Source organism: Brassica rapa, chromosome A03 (assembly GCF_000309985.2).
Source record: "Brassica rapa cultivar Chiifu-401-42 chromosome A03, CAAS_Brap_v3.01, whole genome shotgun sequence".
Taxonomy (NCBI): domain Eukaryota; kingdom Viridiplantae; phylum Streptophyta; class Magnoliopsida; order Brassicales; family Brassicaceae; genus Brassica; species Brassica rapa.
This window is the reverse complement of record NC_024797.2, coordinates 18271106-18293672: the sequence shown is the minus strand read 5'-3', so window position 1 is coordinate 18293672 and position 22567 is coordinate 18271106. Positions and strand designations below refer to the sequence as shown.

The window sequence follows — 22567 nt, the reverse complement described above, 5'->3', positions numbered from 1 at the left end:
TATTCTTGTGAATTTTCTCTGACCGTTGGATTATTGGAATCTGAATCTCTTTCTCCTAACATCCCATGTGTTTTCCTTTTGTAAAGATTTTTGTTCTACCTAGTAAATCACAGTATACTTTTTAAAAATCAGTTAGCTATACATTTCTAATAAGAGTATAGGACTATAAAATCAAATCCTATACCATTTTGGGATATGTTTGTTATCCCTTCTTCCATTTTTTAATTGGAAATTAACAGACTTAGCTTAATTATAAGATATTTCAGCAATGATTTTGATGGGTCACCGCATAAATCTCACATGGAGAGAGAGCTTACACCAACTATATACTTTGTATAGATGGTAAATATAGTACGATGTTAGTTTTCTACTAGGGATTACAGTATTAATCTAATTACGATTGAGATAGCATGTGTTATCTGTTTTGGTCCAGGTCCAAGTTTGTATCAGTTATGACATAGATCTAAACTGTAATGAATAGCTTCTAAGTTCTTGTTTGAATTTTGTGTTTTTTTTGTTAAGTTCACTTTATAGTTGATCTGATTTTGAGACACCTAAATCAGATTATAATTTGGTTCAACTTTCAGATCGATCGTATTAGGTTTAATTGGTATAGATCAGATCGATTCAGTTAATGCAGATGTAAATTACCTATTGTAAATCCTATTTTTAGTCTGCATGTAAATAAAATTCCTAAGAACAACATTCTCCGTGATGGTAAAGGGTTTTAAAAGAAAAAAAATAAATTAATATTTTAATTGTTACAACTCTAGAAACATTAATAAGATGATAGCTGTTGTTTTAATGTTTCAATCGGTTCTAAACCTCCTTAGTTTAAGAACTTTTGCTCATTTACTTTAATATTTTTATGATTTTTTTTAAGTTAAGAACTTCTTAAAAAAACAGCGTTGGAACTGCTCTAAGAGTATCCTCATTCAAAAAAGTCTTTCACGGTCCGTTAACAATATTATTTTTGTCATAAAATTGTGTTTGATGTTTTTAAATCAGATGAATTACTTGGAGAGTGACATGTATCCTCGAAATCTCTTTTCATCTTCACATCGCTTTTGAAAGACCAATTGATTCTCCATTCTCTCTTCTATGTTTCGATTCTCTTTCTTACTTTTTCCTTTTTTTATAATTTTAAAATCTTCAGTGATTCAGGAAAGAAACCCTTGATGTGGGTGCTCAAAAGAACTGATCTCAGCCGATAACCATGTGTGTTAAGTTAGGGTTTCTTCATGCAGTACACACATTTCCAAACCAATGACTTTGAACGGAGTAAAAAAAGTCTCCAATGAGTTCAAACTTAGCTAGACCCGCGTTGTTGGGTTGTTGCTAACTATATTTTGCTCACAGTACCAATAAAACACAAGAAGTAATGATGGGCTTAAGAGATGTAGGGACACACGCATAGAAAAGAAAATCGACCGTGTGTAGTGTGGGTTCACTCTTGTCTACAACTTTGATTGATTGATGAACATCAACAGGCTGGGCCACGTGAGATTATATGAAATACAACCGCATAAAGCGAGAGAGAGATGAGTCATTATTCCCATCTTTATTGTTTGTTTAGTTAACTTTTAATGTTTCCAGTGGCTAAGAAACAGCATTTTGAGATAATGTTTCCAGTTGGAATTTACACAGGGGAAAATGCACCTCCGGGTGTTATGGCGGTTGGTCATGTACTGCACTCAAATCATAAGACATCAACTGCTCTGAGCTTACTTAGTTTTCCCTTAGTTTTCTTTTTGAATTTGGTTGAAATAGTTTTATATCTTTGTAGTTAGTGTTAGAATGTAGGTGTGGTTTAAGGGGCGGTCCATACTGACTCTTAGTGTGGACTCGTCCCATGTAATTGCAAGAGTACAATGGAGTCTCTATTAGGTAGCGTACGATCCATAGACATGTTTTTAGGTGATACTAGATTACTCCATTGTCTTTTGGTTGAATTTCGTGGGAGGTATAATCTCATTGTAAAATTTTTTGGTTAATGAAAGTTGAAGTTAACATTTTGAGATGTAAAAGAGGACAGTTGTGCGTTTGAGATATAAAACCAAATAATGCTCCGATTCAGAATCTGTAAAATTGGTACCTATATATACATATTAAACTTCTTGGTACCAGTGAAAAAAAAACTTCTTGGTACATAACTTGAGCCAGAGAAACGTTTGCCTTTACATCTCAAACGCATGATCATAAACTTCTAAGAACGTACGTAAATAAGAATTACTTGAACCAAACAATTTCATATAGAAACCAGCTTTTTGTCAACCACAAGCTATAAATGTTTAGTCCATAGTTTTTATACGCATAATACCAGTATTAGTTTTGATGACAGATGTAATATTTTCAAAGCGTAACCATACCTACTCATACATAGAATTTTAAACTTCAATTCTTAATTATTATTTTTTTCCTTTCTTTGGTTAAAGGGTTTAATTTTACACTCAAATTCAGATTTAGAAACACTTAAACAGTACATTTCTAACCGATCGAGCTAAAAAGTGTACTAATATATATAGTCATATATCACAATAATTATGAGAGTAGTTCAACCATATGTTATAAACCATCGATTAACCTACGATGTTTGTGAATTTTGTTTCTTAGACCATGATGCTTTATTTTCCCAATCAGATATAATGACACTCAACTTGAAAGTTCAGATCGTCTAATTAAAAATCAGTTGCCAAATAATGCTTTTAGTATATATTGCATCCGTTTCTAAATATAAGATATGTTGGTAAAAACACAATGTCTTTTTTGTCTATAAAACATCACTAAAGCTACTCATTCAGTTTCTAAATATAAGATGTTTATAATACTTTTATGTTCCAATATGTAAGATGTTCTCATATTTTTAGGTAACTTTAACTTTATCAAAACATGTGTAACCAATCAAATTTAATAGTTCTATTTTGTAATTGGTTCAATTATTTTTAATTTATAATTTTAATAATACATTTCAGATGAAAATTGATTTTCTTAATAACTGTATTTTACCTAAGACATTTTACATTTAGGAACAGGAAGAATATAAATTAATGTTATTCAACTAATTACAAAATAGATTATCAAATATAATTGATTACACAACTTTTAATAAAATAAAAAATTATTTAAAAAAATAAAAAATATTTTATATATTAGAACATCGAAATTCTTTAAAACATTATATATTTTAGGAACAGAAAGAATATAACTTTTCTCAAAGTATATATTAATAAAAAATCCATGTTCACTCTTTTCGAGTTTTGATTGGAAAACATGCATAGTGATTGTGTGATCTGTCACATGTTTCTTCTACGCTAGGTTATTATCTACGCGATTAATATTTTTTTTGCTTATGTTTTCGGTTACTTAATACAATATTACAAGTCTCAAATGTCATAAGTCATAACTATGTTCCAAAGCCCTTATATAAAGAATACGTATCTTCCCAAAAAAGAAGATCAGGGAGGTATAATTTTGATTAAATAGACGACCAAATAAAAATAAAATTACAAGTATGTTCCCACGTCGATAAGCAGCGTAAACTTTAAACAAAATTACGAAATCGCAAACGCTTTTTTATTGTTAATATTGTCAGTATAGGAAGTATAAAATTCAGGTAACCATTAGAGTATGGTGTTAGAAAAAAGAGAGGCATATATAGATAAATATAATGATTCAGTTTCTTTAATATTAAATTAAATTATTAAAAATTTGGATCAGTATTAATAAGCCGTAGAAATATTTTAAATATAAAACTTTTAGTTTTCTATATCTTCAACAAGATTATCTTCAATAAATATCTATCATTCTCCCAACCTCACTAAAGAGTAAAACATTAAGAACTTTTTATTCGTCTCGAAAACTATAATATAAATTTTAAATTGTCCGACAAATGAGCAACACGCTTATAAAAGGGCATAAGTGTTTAGCGGATCGTTAGTCTCTATAATCGAACAAATAATTTTTAAAGTGAAAGTATTATTTTTATTATACGAATAGTCGTCGGATATTAAGGAGAAAACACATTTATATTGCTAAGATATGTTACATATTTCCTGCATATTCTTATCTTACTAACACGTATTTAGACAGAAGAAAAAAAATGAACAGCGTATATACTAGAGCTTGGCTGGACTTTGAATTCGCTAGTTTATTGAATCTGCCGACACATGTCCCGTTTCTGCGGTTTACGTTTTGATTACATAACTTATATCTTTATTAAGAAAAGTATTCTATAGAGAACAACCATTATATATAACCTTTTTTGTCAAGAACAACCATTATATAATACATGTGAACTTGGCGTAATAGTCTATAGCAGAAAATAAGATGATCATAGAACCCAATACGAAGTAACGCAGTTCCTGATTTAAAAAAAAAGAAATTTATGGAGCCATTCTTTTGTCGTGTAATTAAACTAAGCCAATAGTAGAAAACGTTTATATACACATCCCTAAAGACTTAAGTTGTATACACAACAACAACAACAAAATTGAATGATTAGTTTTTTTTTTTGAAATCGATGTTTTACAAAATTCAGTAGCTAAAGTTTGCCGTCTGTTAGCAGTTTCCACCATATTTTGAACAAGTTGAACATAGAAAGTAGAAACACGGCTACTTATACAAAATAAATAGCACTATACCAGAGTTTATGAGGCATTAATAAGTTGGAAGAAATGTACATTATAAATCGTACAGAAAAGTAAATACGTATAAAGGAAGGGTTGATTTATATAGACATCTTCATTAATTACAGCATTGTTAATTTATTATTGATGATGTTTGACCAAAAAAAAACTTTCTTTTCTTTATCATGTAGACATGTACAGTAACTTGCTTATGTCCCACGTTGGAAAAATATTTAGGTTTCTGTCCATTTGACCCAACTTCACTTCTACCAATAGCGTGTTTTCTGTTTCTCGGCCTACCAAAAGCGTTTAAAGATAGGAATCGGTATGCATAGACAAGAAATACATAAGAAGTTTTTGTTTTGAAATGTAAATTTTATATCTACTAATAATAGCAATCCCAATTAATTCCAAAGGTTGTGAATCTCACTTATGCTGAAAGGTTGTGTCTTTTGAAAAATATGTGTAAAAGGTTGTGTCTTTTCTAAAAGTCATATTGTAAAGTTGTGTCTTTTATAAATAATTGTCTAAAAGTTGTGACTATTCATAAATATCTTTTAAAAAGTGAAAAGTTGTGACTATTAGAAGAATGTGACTATTAGAAGAATGTGACTATTCAGATTGAAGGGTTGTGACTATTCAAATAGATTTTAAAAATCTATAAATAGTCTTTGTCATGCATTTTTTAAATTTAAATTTTCACTAATCTACTAATAATCTACTAATAATAAAATGGTGGAAGGTAGAGTTTTCTCTGGAAGATATGGTTATGTGCGTTCGCTTTAACTTTATGATCAGTAAGATTCATAACAGCGAAGGAGACAACTTCTTGATCACGTCATATGTGATACATAGAATATTAGATTTTTTTGTGTATAAAAAATTTTACCCAAAATTGTTTAAATAGAATTGAAAAGGTACGAATGGTAAAGTGTGTGAATAGGTATATATAAAAATAATATAAAGTTGCAACTGTAGGGCTTTATAACATTTCGAAGTGAAAATGTACGATTAGTAAAATATGCAACTTTTTAAAAATCAAGCAGGTATTAGTGACATTTTTTCGAAGGATGTAACTTTTAGAGATATTTTTAACAACCTTTAAGAATGAAAAAACACAACTCTTCACTTCAATTGAAAGGTTATATGTTTTCAACAATTAAAAGTTATGTCTTTTTATTTAAAATAACTGTTTATATTGAAAAATTGTGACTTTTCATATATGTATCATTTCAATATATATATGTATTATTTCAATAAGAACAATTTTTATATTGAAAAGATGTAGCTTTTGAGACAAATTTTTGAAAATCTATAAATAGTTTGTATATTATTTCTTAATGGTTGTATATGTGCGTGTTATACAACAATTTGGCTTGAAATCCCATTCTTTTAAACGATTTCTTTTATTAAAACTGATTTAGACACATGAAACCATGACATAACAAAATAATATTTAGGGTTTAGAAACTTACTGCCCAAGACACACATGAGGAACACTTAACCTTTACGACATGGACCTGGAACGGTGTATCTCTCGTACTACAGCGGTATGAGCGACAACTCTGATGGTTTACGGCTAGTGGTGGTGAAGATCATCAGTCCCGCTGGTGTCAAGATACGGTGTCTCCGGCTCGTATGTCTCCTTTCCCTCTCGGCTCACGTTCTCCACATACAAACCATATATGAAGCCTCAACGCCATGGACGGGATGGCACAGAACGAGGCATGTGATGGCAGGGGCTGATACTCCCGTGGTGATGACTCGTCGTGGTTAGTGATAAACAGCGGCGGATCCACACTTTCCCACGAGACACCAAGACAAAGTGGAGCAAGATGGGTTGGAGGAGGAGAGAAACGATGGAAAGAGGGAGATGCATGTGGAGGTGGACCAGGTGGTGCTATGGAGGTGATGGCTCCTCACTCACACGCTTTCAACATTGGCGGCTTGTCACATGGAAGAAGTTCTCTCCATTATATAATTAGGTTTATGTGTGTACAAACACACGACTTGAAAAAAAACGATAAGGCTTTGTTTGATAGTAAATTAAAACAAACAAAAAAGAGCAATTCTCGGTTTGGTTTATAGAAAAATATTAATGAAAATAAATTAAACCAAATTTATGAAGTGAAGAAATGCAGTTTTCTTAATGCTACAAATAAAAAGCACCCATTCAGATCATGAGTTAGCAGTCGTATCTCTTCCGCAAACAAATGCAACGTTTCATTCAATTGACATCTTCATCAATTATATATGTAACTCACTTCCAAATATTTTTAAACTCATCTTTGGAACTTCTAGAAAACTGACTAATTTTTCAGTAACTTTCATTTCAGCAAATGATTACTTTAATTTTAAATTTTGTGAAAGAGTTTATGAATATCACCACCACCAACAGTTTTCTTTTGCTTTTTTATGTCTTTCAATTTCTCAATATTTCCATCATACAATTACTTAATTTTTTTCAAGAATCAGATGTATCAAGTAGAAATAACTTATTTAGTTGCATTTCTATCATTTCCAATATTTTTTTTATTTGATAGGACGAAGTTGCGAGGCGATTATTTGACAGATAATTAGACATAAATTATCAATTTTTTAGATTTATGTATTACCTTTGAACATATCGATCGCATCGGGTATATATACATAAGATTTTTTTCTGTTGATCGATTTTTAAAGATTTTTAAAAAACACATATAAACGTAGAAAACTCTATTTGTTATTTTCTGTGCATTAACCTAAATCTTAAAAATTTGATTGAAAACTTAATAGACTTCTGGAGTATCTCCATCTTAATACCATTTTGTCTTCCAAAATACTATTTACTACTCCAACAGAAGTCATCATGTCTTCAAAAGGTAAATTCATAATTTATCAATTTAATTAACTTTTCCAGAAATTCAAGGTAATATTATAAATTTGAAAGGTTATTTCAACATATATTTAGTAAGATATCCAATCTCTTTAATATTATTTCAAATAAATAAAGCAAATAAATAAATATATTAAAATAATAATATATTATTATTTACCAACATAGAAATAGTAATTGTTTTAAAAATTATGAACTAATAATTCTAATATTGTTTCTTAAATAGGAAAGTTATTTAAATATCATGCAAAAATAATAAAATCATGTAAAAAGTGATTGTGATATATATATATAATTTAGAACAACATTTCATTGATAATTATAAAGTATATTATGTGAAAATTGTAAGAATAAACTTAAAAAATGGAAATGCAATTGTTTGTAATATTTGTTCTGATAAAAATACAATCAGAACATTAATGTTTATATAAATATATCTTCAAATACTTTGTAAATAATATTTTAGTTATCAAAATTAAATATTATTTATATAATTTAATTATTACTAGCTATATCTTTATAAATAAAGATTGTAAGATATATATTTTTATGCAATATGAGTTTCCGTGCGACATCGCACGGGTTTCTTTACCTAGTCTCACCAAAAGGAAAATGTACAATAGAAACGGTGAAACAAAAAAAAACTGAGTATGAGATTGGATGAACAAGCATATGATGAGCTTCAGCGATTGGTTTATCACTAAAGAAGATTGTGATAGTGCAGTTGAGGAAGCTGGTCCTATATTCGTGTAGAAACCGTGTTGAGGTACGAGAGGAAGATAAAGCCCAAAAATGCAACCGATCCTTTAAGAATATGTTGGCCTGTTGGGTATCTCTTCTCCCTCATTCTGTCAAGGATCTAAAAAAGTAACAAAATACAAACTATTCAATAGTTTATTATCACGAAAATTATTCAATAGTTTTTCTCAGTAATATGCTAGTTGGGTTTGAACTCAGACACAACGATGTCTTTTCCTTTTGCATTTTGATATCGGAAGGATGGGTTGTTGCAATGGCGCACAGTGAAAACTCAGATGAATACTCTTATCTTTACCAATCCCTCTTCTACCTATACGATAAGAGAAATGTACGCACCACTCCAACAAAATAACAGAAAAAAAAAATACAGATAATTAGATGTAGTATAATGTCATAATCTTGAATTCAGTTGCTTGTTGCAAGACGTCTATGAATCTCATCATGTTGTAATGCTGACTCAATATATAACTGAAATTGTGAAAAAGAGTTTATTATCCTCCTAAATACAATAATAAATGATTCTATTAAATATATTTTGGAGGGTTTCTAAAAATTCACTCCTATCAAAATCAAAAGATCGTCATGTAGCCAATAGAGAGTTGAAGACAGCGTTTGTTCATCTTCCCCGATCTGTCAATATTTCATCCTTGCACTTCCTCTCTACCAACCAGCCCTTATTTACCTTCAGTAATATTTTCTCCTTACTTTTTTTCTTTGTGTTTAAAATCTCTACTCCACGACAAAAACTTCTAATCCACACATGTATGTTTGTTTTTGTGTGTGGCAGTAATGGAATAACATAGTTGTGTTTATGTGATAAGTCAATTGCACTACTAACTTAGCATGCACCACTTAAGTTCTTTTTTTATTTCACCTTTTCTGTTGTTTACAAATATTTTCAAAGTAAACCAACTATAATAAAAATAAATTTTGTGACCAGAAGAATAATGTATCTACTGGTTTTAGGTTAATCTCTCCACGTATGTAACAGCTGTTGTGGTTTTCTATGAATAGCTGTCGTCGATCTGCATTGTGCATTTTCCTTGCCTCTCACTTTTCCACCTTTCTATATATCATTTCAATCGCTTTGTTTTATTACTTTGCTAATTGTATTTAATTATACAAATTAAATCTTTCTTCTACAGTCCATTTTCTTATAACATTGTCTGAGGTGAAAAAAAAAAGAAATTACGCATGATTTCCTTTGGGAACAAGATATTTCAAGGAATTGATTGAGCATGAACGATGTATTTTCTGAAATGTAAATAACAAATGGGTATGAAAACTAAGGGCTAATGATTTCAAATTTCTGAAAGGTGTTTTGTACCTGTAACCTATTATATAGAAGAGAATGCAATTAAAGGGCGTATTTAATATCTTGGTTAAAGATAATGATTCCTTTTGTTGATGTAGAAGTCTATGGTCCATCGCTATCCATGGTTTCTAGTTTCTTTTAGAACGTGTATGTTTTCATATATTTTCATTCTCCTTTCAAAAATATCCAATTTCTTAAATTTTAAATTTACTTTCTGAAATTCGTAGACGACTAATTCAGAAAATTTAAAGAAAATATAACAATTTTTATATTTTTATCAATACAACTTTTGACTAATTTTTTAAAAGCATATATCATATAACAATTATGTATACGAATTGTATGTTTATTGTGAATTTCTTTTTGCGATAATTTGAAAAATTCGAAGTGGCACCAATTACTTCCACATATAAAAACGTTGATTTTTAGTTATAATTTGTTAGTTAAATGTCATTATTTTCTAAAGTGATTGAACTGCAATAAATTTTTATCCGACGGACAAACGGGACGTCTGAACCCAAAAAAAAATCGTTAGTTAGCAATCGGACATTTCCAACGATTTTCGACCAAATTAAAATTTCTGACGATATAGATCTGACTTTCCGATGACTTTCCAACGAATTTGGCCGGAAAGTTGTTTCTTGTAGTGAAATGAACTGATATTTTGTATTCATTAGATATTGACGACTCAAGTCATGACATGTAGCCATGTGGGCGATATCTTCTTCCAGTGGTATTTTTGTTTAGTACTTAATTACCCGAAAGTTTTTCTCCCGTTGCCATGAGAACACCGTTGCTGCGACTCATCGAACTTAGCAGCTGCATGCACCAGCTTTGGTTCGCTAGCTACGTCACATTTATATCATAACAAACAAAATTTCATACGATTGTCAGGTGGCAGACACATCTAAACTGAGGTCCGATCATCAAAATAAACTATTACTATACTCCGATTTCAATTTCAAAGGAGAGTGGTTCTATTCTTATGAACAACAACACTAAAGTGTATATTAATTATATCTAAGGTTTCGAATGCATTAAACGTCGAAAGATCTTAAGAACATTGTACATGTGCTTTTTTCAAAAGAAAACATTGTACATGTGCCCTAGGTGAGTTAGATCTTTTTAAATGAAGTAGATATATTTACTCCCCATAGGTAGGTCATAATTTTAAAAGAACTCAAAACATAATGGCGAGATAGAGATGTCAAAAACATGTCCAAAAAATACTTAATGCATATCAGCATTTATAGAAAAGCTTTACATCAAAATCTTTGATCAATCACGACCTTTCTGGGCTTTTACTAAGTAAAAAATCCGCCTTAAAGTGATTCATTCTATATGCTTGTAGTATAATTGTATGACATACGGTTATAATATTTGGCGACGTCTAATCAAAATCCAAGCACTGAGCCGGTAGGACAAACATAAAAATGTGTGGGTAAAATGACACCCGCACCTGAACATATCTGGAAACACTCTTGATTAGGGGGTTATTTGTTGAAATCATATTATTAATTATAGGTAGTAAACAATTACTAAAGTTAGAGCAAGATGAATATGTAAATATTTTGATTATGTATAAAATTACACAGTTACACATCTGTTTGTTTACCATTTCTTTAATTACACAGTTACAATAAAATACACACTCAAAAATATAATTGATAGGGTGGACTATATTCATCTATACAATAATACGAACTATTTATGAACATCTAAGCATGTATAATTTTCTTACACAACATTTAAATTAAGAAAGATTGTATATTTTAAATAATCTTATGTTTGAATATGATCTATGCCTCACTTGTCCCCCTCTCTAAACCTCTTTATCTAACCCCTATGACCTATTCATTAACCCAAAACATATACACTAATCTCAAACTATATGATGCAAATGAGCGGTAAATTTCGCACACGGCGAAACACAAACCGTTTTCTTAAGAAGAGTACCAGTTTAAACCATGAAGTTGGTACGAAGTCGTTCTGAATAATCCATCATCCCCTAACACACCACCTTGCTGCATCAGTGGAGGAGTTTCCTCCATCACGGAAGAAGGCATGTTCAAACAGTCTCCACCTCCTACGCCGTGAAACCGTTTGCTCGGAGATGCATCCTGCTCTTCCTCAGCTACAGGCCAAAGAGCTCGTTTCAGATTCGCCATCATCATCATGGGCCCAGAGGAAGAAGCAGGATTCAAACCATTAGGATTACCATTAGAAACATTGATATTGACTGAACCGGCTCCGTTGCTGCAGACCATGCCGCTTCCGTCGTACAAACCGGGATCGCCGTAGGAGAAAATCCCGTAATCACCGGAGAATTTTCCCGGGAAGATATTCATTGACCTAGAGACGTTGTGGTGGAGTCCACTTGATAACGAGGGAGGATTTTTTCTGAAGATGTAATCAAACATATCGGGATCCTTATCGTTATAAACATGTCGACTTGCGTTGTTCTTCTTGTAGATTCGACATAACACCCAATCATCAAGCTAACATAAAGGAACATCCGAAATCAAACAAAAACGCATATATAACGATATGCTGAATCAAGAAAGTTATTAGCATGGCCGGCGGCTTAAGTAGAGTGCCCCCATGATATTAAAAATCAAAATTTAGAAATTCTTATATTAAAAATAATTTGTTTGTTTGTTTGTTTGTTTTTAAACCAAATAAAAATAATTTGTTTTTTTTTTTTGACAAACATATATTTAGATATAGATATACCATTAACGCAAATTGGTTATGTATATTTTCAAAACTACATTTATCTTTACAAATCTCATACAAATAATTTTATAAAATTATGTTAAGAACTCTAATTTTCAACTAGGTAAACAAATTTTGTTGAAAGATACCTTTTTTTTTTTGAAGCCCCAAAAATTCTTAAGCCGGTCTTAGTTACTAGTATGTTATTACATACCCGGAGGGAGTTTCTCTTGTTGCCGAAGTCACATCCTGGTGGTCTGTTATTAGGTTTGTTGTCGATGAGACGATACTCATGCATGATCCAATCGCTTTTGACGCCTTTTGGAGGTTTCCCACTGTAGAAAACGAGTGCCTTCTTCACGCCCACCTTCAGCTTCCCATCCGAGGCAAGCACCGGTTTATCAGTCCCCGTCGCCTTCCAGTATCCTGACGTCGCCGCTCTGTTCGGCCTCGCTCCGTTAGGATACTTCCGATCTCTGGGACTGAAGAAATACCATTCCTGCTCTCCAAACGATGCCTTTGCTGCAACAAACACAAACAAAAGAAAATCAAGAAATGAATTCGTGAAGAAATTACATAGAAGATTCAACAACTAACAATTTTACATGATAGCCTTGGTAACATCAAAAAAGAAACAATTCTACATGTTTTATGAGTTGTAATAACATAATAAACCAGTTTAAATAAAAAAAGGGAAAAGGAAAAAAAAAACTAACAAAAATTCATATAAAAAAAGACGTAAAAACTTGGATGCCGATTATGAGATGGTACGTACCGGGAAGTTCCCATGGATCGAACTTATAGAGATCAACTTCGGCGATGATGGCCACAGGTAAAGGAGCGGAGGCGACTTTGCGTTTGAGGTAGTGAACCACGAGCTCTTCGTCGGTAGGGTGGAAACGGAAGCCAGGAGGAAGGTTAGGTTGCGGCGGCGGAGAACCACCGGGAGAATCGGTAATCTCCATTGATAATCTAGCACCCTGATCGGAGGTTTTGGTTGTTCCGGTAGGATAAGTTCATATCATATTACTCTGAGATTATTACTTTTTTTTCCGGTTCTTAGATATTTTTTGTTTTGTTTTTTGGAGAGGTTTCCTGAAAAATGTTTCTCTAAGCGTTACCGTTCTATTAAATGGGCTTATTATACTAGAAATGCCATTTTATGGTTTCTAATCCGCTGCAGTTTCGTAAATTGTATATATACACCCGCAGAAATTTAAAGTTTTTTATTTGTCTGGAAACTTTTATTTTAGTATATACAGTAAAAACTCTATAAACTGATATTGTTGGGACTATAATATTTTATTAATTTATAGAATTGTTAATTTACAAAAAAAAATATTAGATTTTACCGTATATAAATTAATTAAATTTTTAAAAAATATTATTACTATATTATTTGGTGTATGTAAAATATGTTTCATAAAATTTAAGTATTATTTTGGATATACTTTTATTAAATATTATTAGAGTATATTGAAATGTTAAGAAAAATAAATAAATTATGTTGTGAATATAAAATAAATAATATTTTTTATTTACATAAATTATATATGTATAAATTATTAATTTATGATTTTAGTGGAATTATATATATACATAAGATTTTCGAAAAGTTATGATTTCATTATTTTATTATTTCATGTCATATTTTAACCAAGATTCAAAAAATATATTAATTTAACATGTTTATTAATATATCAAATATTAATTTATGGAGTTTCTATATATTAGATTTTGTGTCTAGATGGATACGAAATATGAAACACGGGTAATAAGCTCAGCTCTTTAATCCAATAGTTTAATTGATGATTAATTAATGTTTTTACAACGTAATATATGGATTCCAAATCCAGAAAACGATTTATTAGCAACTATTAAAATTTCATAAGTCTATGATAATTGATGGTGTAAGTAATCACAATCTATAGCCAATTTAAATATTGATCTTCAAAAATTTATACGTAAGTCATAAGTTTAAACTATCGAACCAATTCATTGTTGATAACATAATCAATTACTATAATGTGAATCAGGGTAAATTAAAAAGTATAAGTTCCCCCTATTTCAGCCCGTTTTAGCGTGACTTAGGGCCTGACTGGTTTAACCGCAGCGGTTGCGGTTGCGGTTGCGAGAGTTTGCGGATGCGGGTGGTTGCGGTTTCTAGCGGTTTTAAGAGATTTGTACGACTGGTTATGCGGTTAGAAATTTGTGCGTTTGCGAGATACTTATGACTGGTTAACTAACAAATGCAGCAGCAGTTAAATAATAAATTAACAATATTTACATTTTATACAATTATAAAATATCAAAAATAATAATATTATAATAAATATAAAATTTATATTTAGAAAGTTATAGTTTAAATTTTTTAAAAATATAGAAAATATTTTTATTTTAAAGTTTTATAATATTAATTAAAATTTAATTGATATATTTTAGCATTTTTATAATTTCAGTTTAATTTTTTTATTGAATTTTTTTATTTTTGTATTTATATTATTTTGGAAAAAAAATAATTTTTTTTATCTTCCCGCAAACGCCCGCAACCGCAAACGCTAGCTGGAACCAGCTTTTGAATTTATGAGGTTCAGAACGATTTGGAGCGATTTGGAGCGGTTTAGAGCGGTTTGAGCGATTGTTGCAAAACGCCAACAACCGCTACCAACCGCAAAAGCTGCGTTTGCGGGTGGTAGCGGGAAAACCAGTCATACCCTTACTTGTATTAGAGGATTATATGTGGCGACAATGCGACACATATACAAAGCCTGACTAATCATGTCAAGACTATGTAATTACTAGATTAACCAAATTGAATGAGGGCTAGTTAGTCATTTATGGCTTGATTAATCAATATTTTCTCTGCGTGTATACGAGGTCGACACGAACAATCAGAGGCGAATCTGACAATTAAAATGATGGGTGCACTATTAATGATTAAATAATAAAATTGCATATGAAAAAGATTGAACCTTGGAAATTGATGGTGCACAAACTATTTTTACCATATAAACTAACAATTTTTTGATGTTTTACATACAAATTTTTAAATTTTAATATAATTGAGGATGCACATGCCCGACGTCCTATAGCCTGCCTTCGCCACTACACTACGAACAATGACAACGGGAGATGAGGCTCAATTAACGTTGAAAACGATGTATGTTACTATTTTCTTTTGGCGGCGACAAAACTATATTATACTTGAAAATAAAATAGCATATATCCCGATATTCGTTAGTTGATGACAATCTAAAATAACACATCAAAGCCCTATAGAGTATAGACGATATATTTGCTATAATAAATAATTATAACGATCGAAGTATATCGCAAAATGAACCTTTGTTTATTTTATAATTTCAGTTTGTAGGCTGTTTGAAAAACTAAGGGGGTGTTATTGGTTCTATGATTTTAATAGATTTGAAAATCCAAGCAAAATCTAGTGTTATTGGTTCTATGATTTTAAAATCTGTATTCAAATTCATTGTTATTGGTTCTATGATTTTAAAATAGATTTCAAAATTAAGTGTTATTCAATAGTAATGATTTGATTAAGCATTTGATTTGAATTTGGATTTGAATAGATTTATAAGTGTTTTAGAGAGTAAAATACAAAGAAACAAATATTGTGTTATAGCTTGTTATTTTGAATGGATTTGTCTTATAAATTTTTCTCTAACAAAAAATGTTTAATATCTCACGTATACAACAAAAATTTCAAATAAGCCATGGCACTTTCATCATGCAATATTCTATTATAACACCAACTTCTATTGAAACATGACAAGCACATGTGTCTTGCATACAAACATATTAGATGCACTAAGCACATGTAACTAATATTACGATGCACTAAGCACGATGCACTAAGCACGCACATATTTTTTTTACTTTTTAATTGAATGTAAAGTCTGTGTAAATAATTTTCTTCGAAAGTTTTATAGAACAAATAATTTTACTGAAGAAAAAGAGTCTAAGGATGTAGAAGATGTCGAAGAAGTTAATAACAATGATGAAGAAATTCTTGTAACTCAGGATCAGCAAAGAGAACATGCCAATCAAGTGAGAGCCACAATAACAACAGATATGTGGAGAGCTTTTATAAACGTATGAAATATGAATGTGTTTTACTTTTTATATACTTGGTTTTATTATAAAGCTGAATTTATTGCAAATCCATTTGATTGATTTTAATAATCCATTTATTTTGATTTTGAATTCTGTATGTTTGATTTCGAAATCTATATATTTGATTTAAGAATCAACGGATTTCTTATAAATCTTAGAAGAATTCTCATATCCATTAAAATCATAGAAGTTAATTTATTTGTTGTTTCTCTGGCCATCGTTACTGGATAACTTACCATTGAAAATGCGACACGTGTAATTCTTAGTGGTAAATCAACGATATCTACGCGTAACAATTGGGAAGGTGGGACCTAAATAATTGCCACATAAGGTAACAGATTTATGACGTGGATACTGATGACCGGGGAGGGTGTGGGAAAAAAACCTTTACGTTTCATATGTCATGATGCTTTTGTTATTGAGATAATCGCACCACAAGAAAAAATTTAATAAAAACATAAATTAGGGAAAGAAACAAATCGGCACATTTCATTTCATGTGATATATTACTTTATTGTAATTTATTATATTTTTTCTTTCCTGCGAGTCACATAAAATAATTATAACCATGCATATTTTTGGACCACTAAAATACTTATGGTGTGCAAATACTAATTAATTTTTAATCTGCAATAGTGATTTATCAGATTCGTAGGAATGGTTTTTGTATGACTTTCAGTTTTGATTTCTCACCATCAGATCCCCAAAACTATAAAATATTAGATAATGTTCTTTTAAAAGGCTAAAGCTAGAGTTATTGGGTTCGATTTTTCTTGATCATCTAACCCCGCCGTATTAATGGATTTATTGTATATTTCGGATGTAAAATTTTGTTGGTTTAATCTTTAGACCTAAAAAATATTTAGAATCTCTACAGTTATTAAAAAACATAGTCTTGGTACTTCTAGGTTATATATCAACTTAATTCATTTCGATGTATATCTTTATCAAAATTAATTTTAAAGGTTAGTTTTGATAACAAATAATTTTTATAAATTTGTGCCAAAATATACAAGTTAAAGGACCACTAGGAGTTATATATATATGTTTGCTCATGTATATTTATTACAATATCGTTACATTACACATATTATTTTCTACAGAGTGAGCCAAAAAGCGGCTCAACAAGTATAAGGCCTTTAGGGATTCATATAAAAATATTAAAAGCATTTGCAATTATTCATATCTGTAGAAATCTATAGAATATTCGTTTCAACCATTTCTGTAACTTTTAAAACTTTTATTTTTCAAAAAACAAAAACTTTTAAAACTTTTATTTTTATTCTCACAAAATAAATTATACTAAATGTCTAAAACGAAGAATTTACAAGGAAAATAGAGATTATCTAATGTAGTCAACACCCACTAGGAGAAAGGAGAAAGAAAATCCACCACTGCTTCGGATGTGGGAAATTCAAAGTTCATATCATCCACCACCACCACACGCACTCTACATTCTATTGAAGTAGTTATCATGCATGAGACTAATCAGTGATTTTTAGTCGAAATCGTCATTAGTTTAATCAACATGAGTCTTTTGTCACCATCAATAAGAGCATATATATATATATATATATATATGTATATGAATGTATTAATAATGCTTAAAAGCACACGTGGTGTTTAGCTTGCTTACAAAGCATAAAAAACAAAAGACATCTTGTGTAACACACAATGTCTAGTCCTAGAAGTGAGTCCAGGGTTCCCGGCGTGGCAAAGTTTGCACCAAAAATCCCAGCACTGTCCATTTTTATTGTTTAATTGTAAATATGTACATATACTGATATACAAAATATATCATTTTTCTCGTACATACCTTTTTTCTCACCGTTGAATGATTCATCATCACTAAATTTCAAATCATCAAATATAATCAAACAAAACTATTAAGCATTTACAAACTATGAATTTATATTGTAATATTTGAGATCCTTAGTTTTTATAAAAAAAAATTATAAGTCCTATCGGCTAATCCGGTCGGTTCCGGAAGAAACATACTTAGTGCTACAAAGTGAACTAACACGAAAGCGTACCATACTTTCTGATCCGAATTTGGAATACCTTTCGACTAATGTCATAGGGTGGACCAATCATCTATTACGGTCTATCATATAAATCAATTAGGCCGAAGCCTAACTCCAGACTGACCAAATAGTGATAATTTAGTTTCCAAAAAGAATTGAATCCATAACTAATGTGAGTACACACTAAACCCCAAAAAATTACCATTAGATTACTACCACTTGGTTATATATACATGTACATATGTCTGAGATGTACAACTTGGCGTAATTCATACGTAAATTTTAGTTGGAGATAGGCTTTAGGGATATTAATGGCTATGATTAATTATGCATGATGAAATAATCATCCAAGTTGTTCTAAAAAAAATCATTCAAGTAGATTAAAACGTCATTCTGGTAATGAGACTTTTCTTTCTTCTAATTTTTGTTTTCAAGTTTGATATGGAAAATGATTAAGTACCTTAACTGTCCACTTAGCTAAATATGTTTAGTGGCATCCTCACAACTATAGAATCAGTCGTAGCAATGAAAAAGTTATCTAGGTTTGATGTATTTTATCGCAAATATTATTGTTAAGTACTTTAATGCATTGCATTATTACTGTAGGTGTGTGATATTTAGCAGAATAGAAGAATCCGAAATGTCTTTACATAATTTCATTTTTCATCAAAACGTTCGTAGTACTAATAATGATAGCATATACATAGCTCAAATTTGTATGCAAAAGCATTTATATATATTTATTAAATTGATCATATACTTTAATTCGTTTTTATAAGCATGTGTATGCATAATACATATTCAATAAAACTGATTATCTGAATAGTTAACTTTAGTTAAATTTTTTTTTGATGTCGTGTTAACTTTAGTTATTTCATTAAATACAATAGTTAACTTATATAAATAAGTTTATCTTACAATTGTATATATTGATTTACGGTGGATGTGGTTTTCGGCTGTGGCGGACTCTCGGTGTTACCGTCGGAGTAGTATCTTGCTTCTCGTTTTCGGCGATTGTTTTCCTTTTTGACATCGATGGCTTCTTTCAGACTCTGACGTCATAACTTTCTTCTCCGGTGAAGACGGCCGACTTTTGACTCTGACTTATACCTTTTCTCCGGTAGGTTCCAGTAGTTTAACGCTTAGGTTTCCGACGACGTCTTTCAATCCGTAGAGATTAGGTTGCAGTGGTTCCTTTGGATTGGGTGTTTTTAATCCGGTGAAGTGATTGACTCAGCAGTTCACTCGTTTGTCTCTGTTTTATTCATGTATTTTTTCTAGCTTTGATAAGATTGGTCTCCGGTGGTTTTTCAGAGTTCCAGCATAAAGCTTTTGTCGGCGGCGGTATGGATGCAGTTTCTGCGTTTCGAAGCGTGTTTTCTTTCAACCTCTTCTTCGTACACGTGAAGCATACATGTCTTTTCTTTCTGGGCGTTCTTGGTTGGGCCCATGTTTGAGTCTCGTCCTTGTATTTTTAAGTTTGGCCATCTTGAGCCTTTGTGTTGTTGTTAGCAGTCTGGACAGTGGCGGACCCATGATTAAATTTTACCTGGGTCAAACCATGTAAAAAAAGTTAATAGTGTCAACTATGGGATTTGAAACTGGGTTTAAGGGTGTCTCAAAGGGACTTCGACCAACAGAGCTGTTGATATTTTCATGGTAATCCATACAAAACATATATTTAGCCAAATTTAAGGGGTGTCATGTGCAACCCCATCCTCTCAAGTGGGTCCGCCACTGAGTCTGGACCTTTTCTATGTCTCCTCTTGTAGTGTTGTTTAATAAAATTACCAGATAACAAAAAAAAAGATTTACGGTATAGAAAAAAAGTTGGTAAATTTGGAGACATAACTATAAGACAAGGCAAAATTAAGTATGTAACCATAACATCTAAAATGCTATGATATTTATACAATATATACTATTTTGTTCTTCTTCACTTTCACCTTTCTTTTTCAATTAATTTTATAAGTTTAAAAATAACTAATTCCGATTTTTTATATATCTATAAAAATATATATTTCTTTTATATATGAAGAGTTTTGAATTTTTTAAAACTAATATATATTTATAAAATTGAATATTTACAATTATACTAAGGTTATGTTCTATTCTATTTTGAAATGTAGAATATAATTACAATTATACAATCTTATTTTCTTCCATTTTTCTGTCTTCTCTTCTCTATTTGTCTCCCTATGTCCTTCCCTCTCCGCTTGCCTCCGCTTGCCTTGTTCCCTCTTTCTCTATATCTCTTTTTTTCTCTATAATATATCATGTTCAAATAATATATTATTATATTATATTTTATTTACGAAACATAGAATAGAATTATAATTATTATATTTTTTCTTTTGCTCTCTCTCTCCTTCCTCCCCCATTCCCCCTTCTATTTCTCCATCCATCCCTCCCTCCCTCCCTCCCTCCCTCCCTCATATATATAGTTTTCCACATATTATATTATATGGTTATCAAATATAGAATAACATTTTTTTCTAATTTGTATTATAACAATCAAATATGCTTTTCATATGCTATAACATACATTTAAGCATCTATTTTACAATAATTATGTTCTTTCATATTAGACATTGTGTTTACTTTACTGAATATTGCAAATAAATAATATCCAAAAACTAAATTCTTTTCTATAGTTATATTTTTATTTCAAATGATCTATTATATATTGACATTGTAAACAGAATAGTATCTAACTGTTATGTGACATACAAACGCTCACACGTTACGGAAGAGTCTAACATTTATTTATGTGATAAATAGACACACTTTTCAAACCATATGTATATTCTTAATTTTTTTCTCAATATGGTTATACCACAAATTCTTCCTAAAAAGTTTGTGTAGAGAATAATAAAATAACAAGTGAACTCTAAATATCATGTAGGCATCTCAAGTAATCTTATCATCTTATCTCTTTTAACCTTTTTAGCTTTTAGATTTATCACTCTCTAAAGTTATTCTCAATGATAAAACTGGTATATGTTGACAAATAAACTAGTCTGGTCTCTCAGGTCTAGCCAGTAAAATATTCCCGATAATAAATATATTTAGCGTTCGTTAACTCACACACAAATCAGTTTGTTGAGCTCAAATAAATGATAGTATTACTTAATGTCTCATATATAAAAGGCCTAACTAGTCCTACCTAGTTTTGGCCCATGGTTCAATGCAGATACAAATACTAAATACATAGTTTAAATTTTGTCTTGGTCCAACTAAATACGTATAGTACATGTGGAATGTTCGAACGAATGGTTAGTTTAACGTAAACAAACGGCTTGAATTTGGACCACAAAACTTTCATGTATTTAGGATAGAATATATGCTCTTCCTGTGGGTTGCGTAGATCTTCGTTCAGCAAAACCTACATTAAAATATCTATGCAAAGTTGTGATATACAAAAAGAATTAAAAGAATTGATTTGACAATTTATATTATTAAAGTTGATTTATTTTTTCCGTCGTACATTCATTTAGAATTCTAGGATTAAGCGTGTTTGGGCTGGAAATAATGAAACAATGGATGATCTATCTAGAAGTGATTCGCGATACCGTACGAGTAAGACCAAAACACGAAGAAAGATCATGTGGTGATTGCAGAGTCAGTAAACATGACTTTTGTGCCTTGGAAAAATTAATGCACCAACCGTTGGAACGAGATGCAGTTCACGAACCGAGAGAGTTGGCGGTCGGCGTGTTACAAGTGGTATTAGAGCCAGGTTAGCCATCTCAGTTCTGATCCGAAAGGCATCTTGAGACCTTTCGTGGAGCGCAACGAGGATGTTGCGTTCTTTGATAGAGGGTGAATTGTAACATCCCGAGTTGTGATATATGGAAAGACTTAAGAGAATTGATTTGATTTACTTTTTTCATCACATATTTATTTACAATTTCAGGGTTAAGCGTGATTGGGCTGGAGTAGCGAAATGATAGGTGACCTATCGAGAAGTGATTCGCAATACTGTGCGAGTGAGGCCAAAACACGCAAAAAGATCATGTGATGATTGCAGAGTCCGTACATATGACTTTCGGAGCTTGAAAAAAATTAATGCATCGACCATTAGAACGGGATAAAACCCACGAACCGAAAAAACGAACGTGGA

The 22567-nt window shown here is 31.0% G+C and overlaps 1 protein-coding gene across 1 annotated transcript; it reads right to left on the bottom strand.

The window, feature by feature from the left end:
- Window positions 1–96: 96 nt before the first annotated feature.
- Window positions 97–13607, bottom strand: LOC103859626 (NAC transcription factor 56). The gene is made up of 3 exons (XM_009137198.2): window positions 13065–13607; window positions 12504–12811; window positions 97–12072 (listed from the first exon to the last, which is right to left on the bottom strand). Exons 1-3 carry the CDS (start codon window positions 13252–13254, stop codon window positions 11518–11520), a joined length of 1053 nt encoding a protein of 350 aa, XP_009135446.2. The 5' UTR covers window positions 13255–13607; the 3' UTR covers window positions 97–11517.
- Window positions 13608–22567: the final 8960 nt, after the last annotated feature.

What these genes read in the sequence shown, in the direction of transcription:
- LOC103859626 (XM_009137198.2), bottom strand. Translation starts at nt 13,254, where the DNA reads ATGGAGATTACCGATTCTCCCGGTGGTTCTCCGCCGCCGCAACCTAAC. An exon ending in CGATCCATGGGAACTTCCCG is followed by an intron (nt 12,812 to 13,064) that starts GTACGTACCATC and finishes TGTTTGTTGCAG; the next exon opens with CAAAGGCATCGTTTGGAGAG. An exon ending in ACAAGAGAAACTCCCTCCGG is followed by an intron (nt 12,073 to 12,503) that starts GTATGTAATAAC and finishes CCTTTATGTTAG; the next exon opens with CTTGATGATTGGGTGTTATG.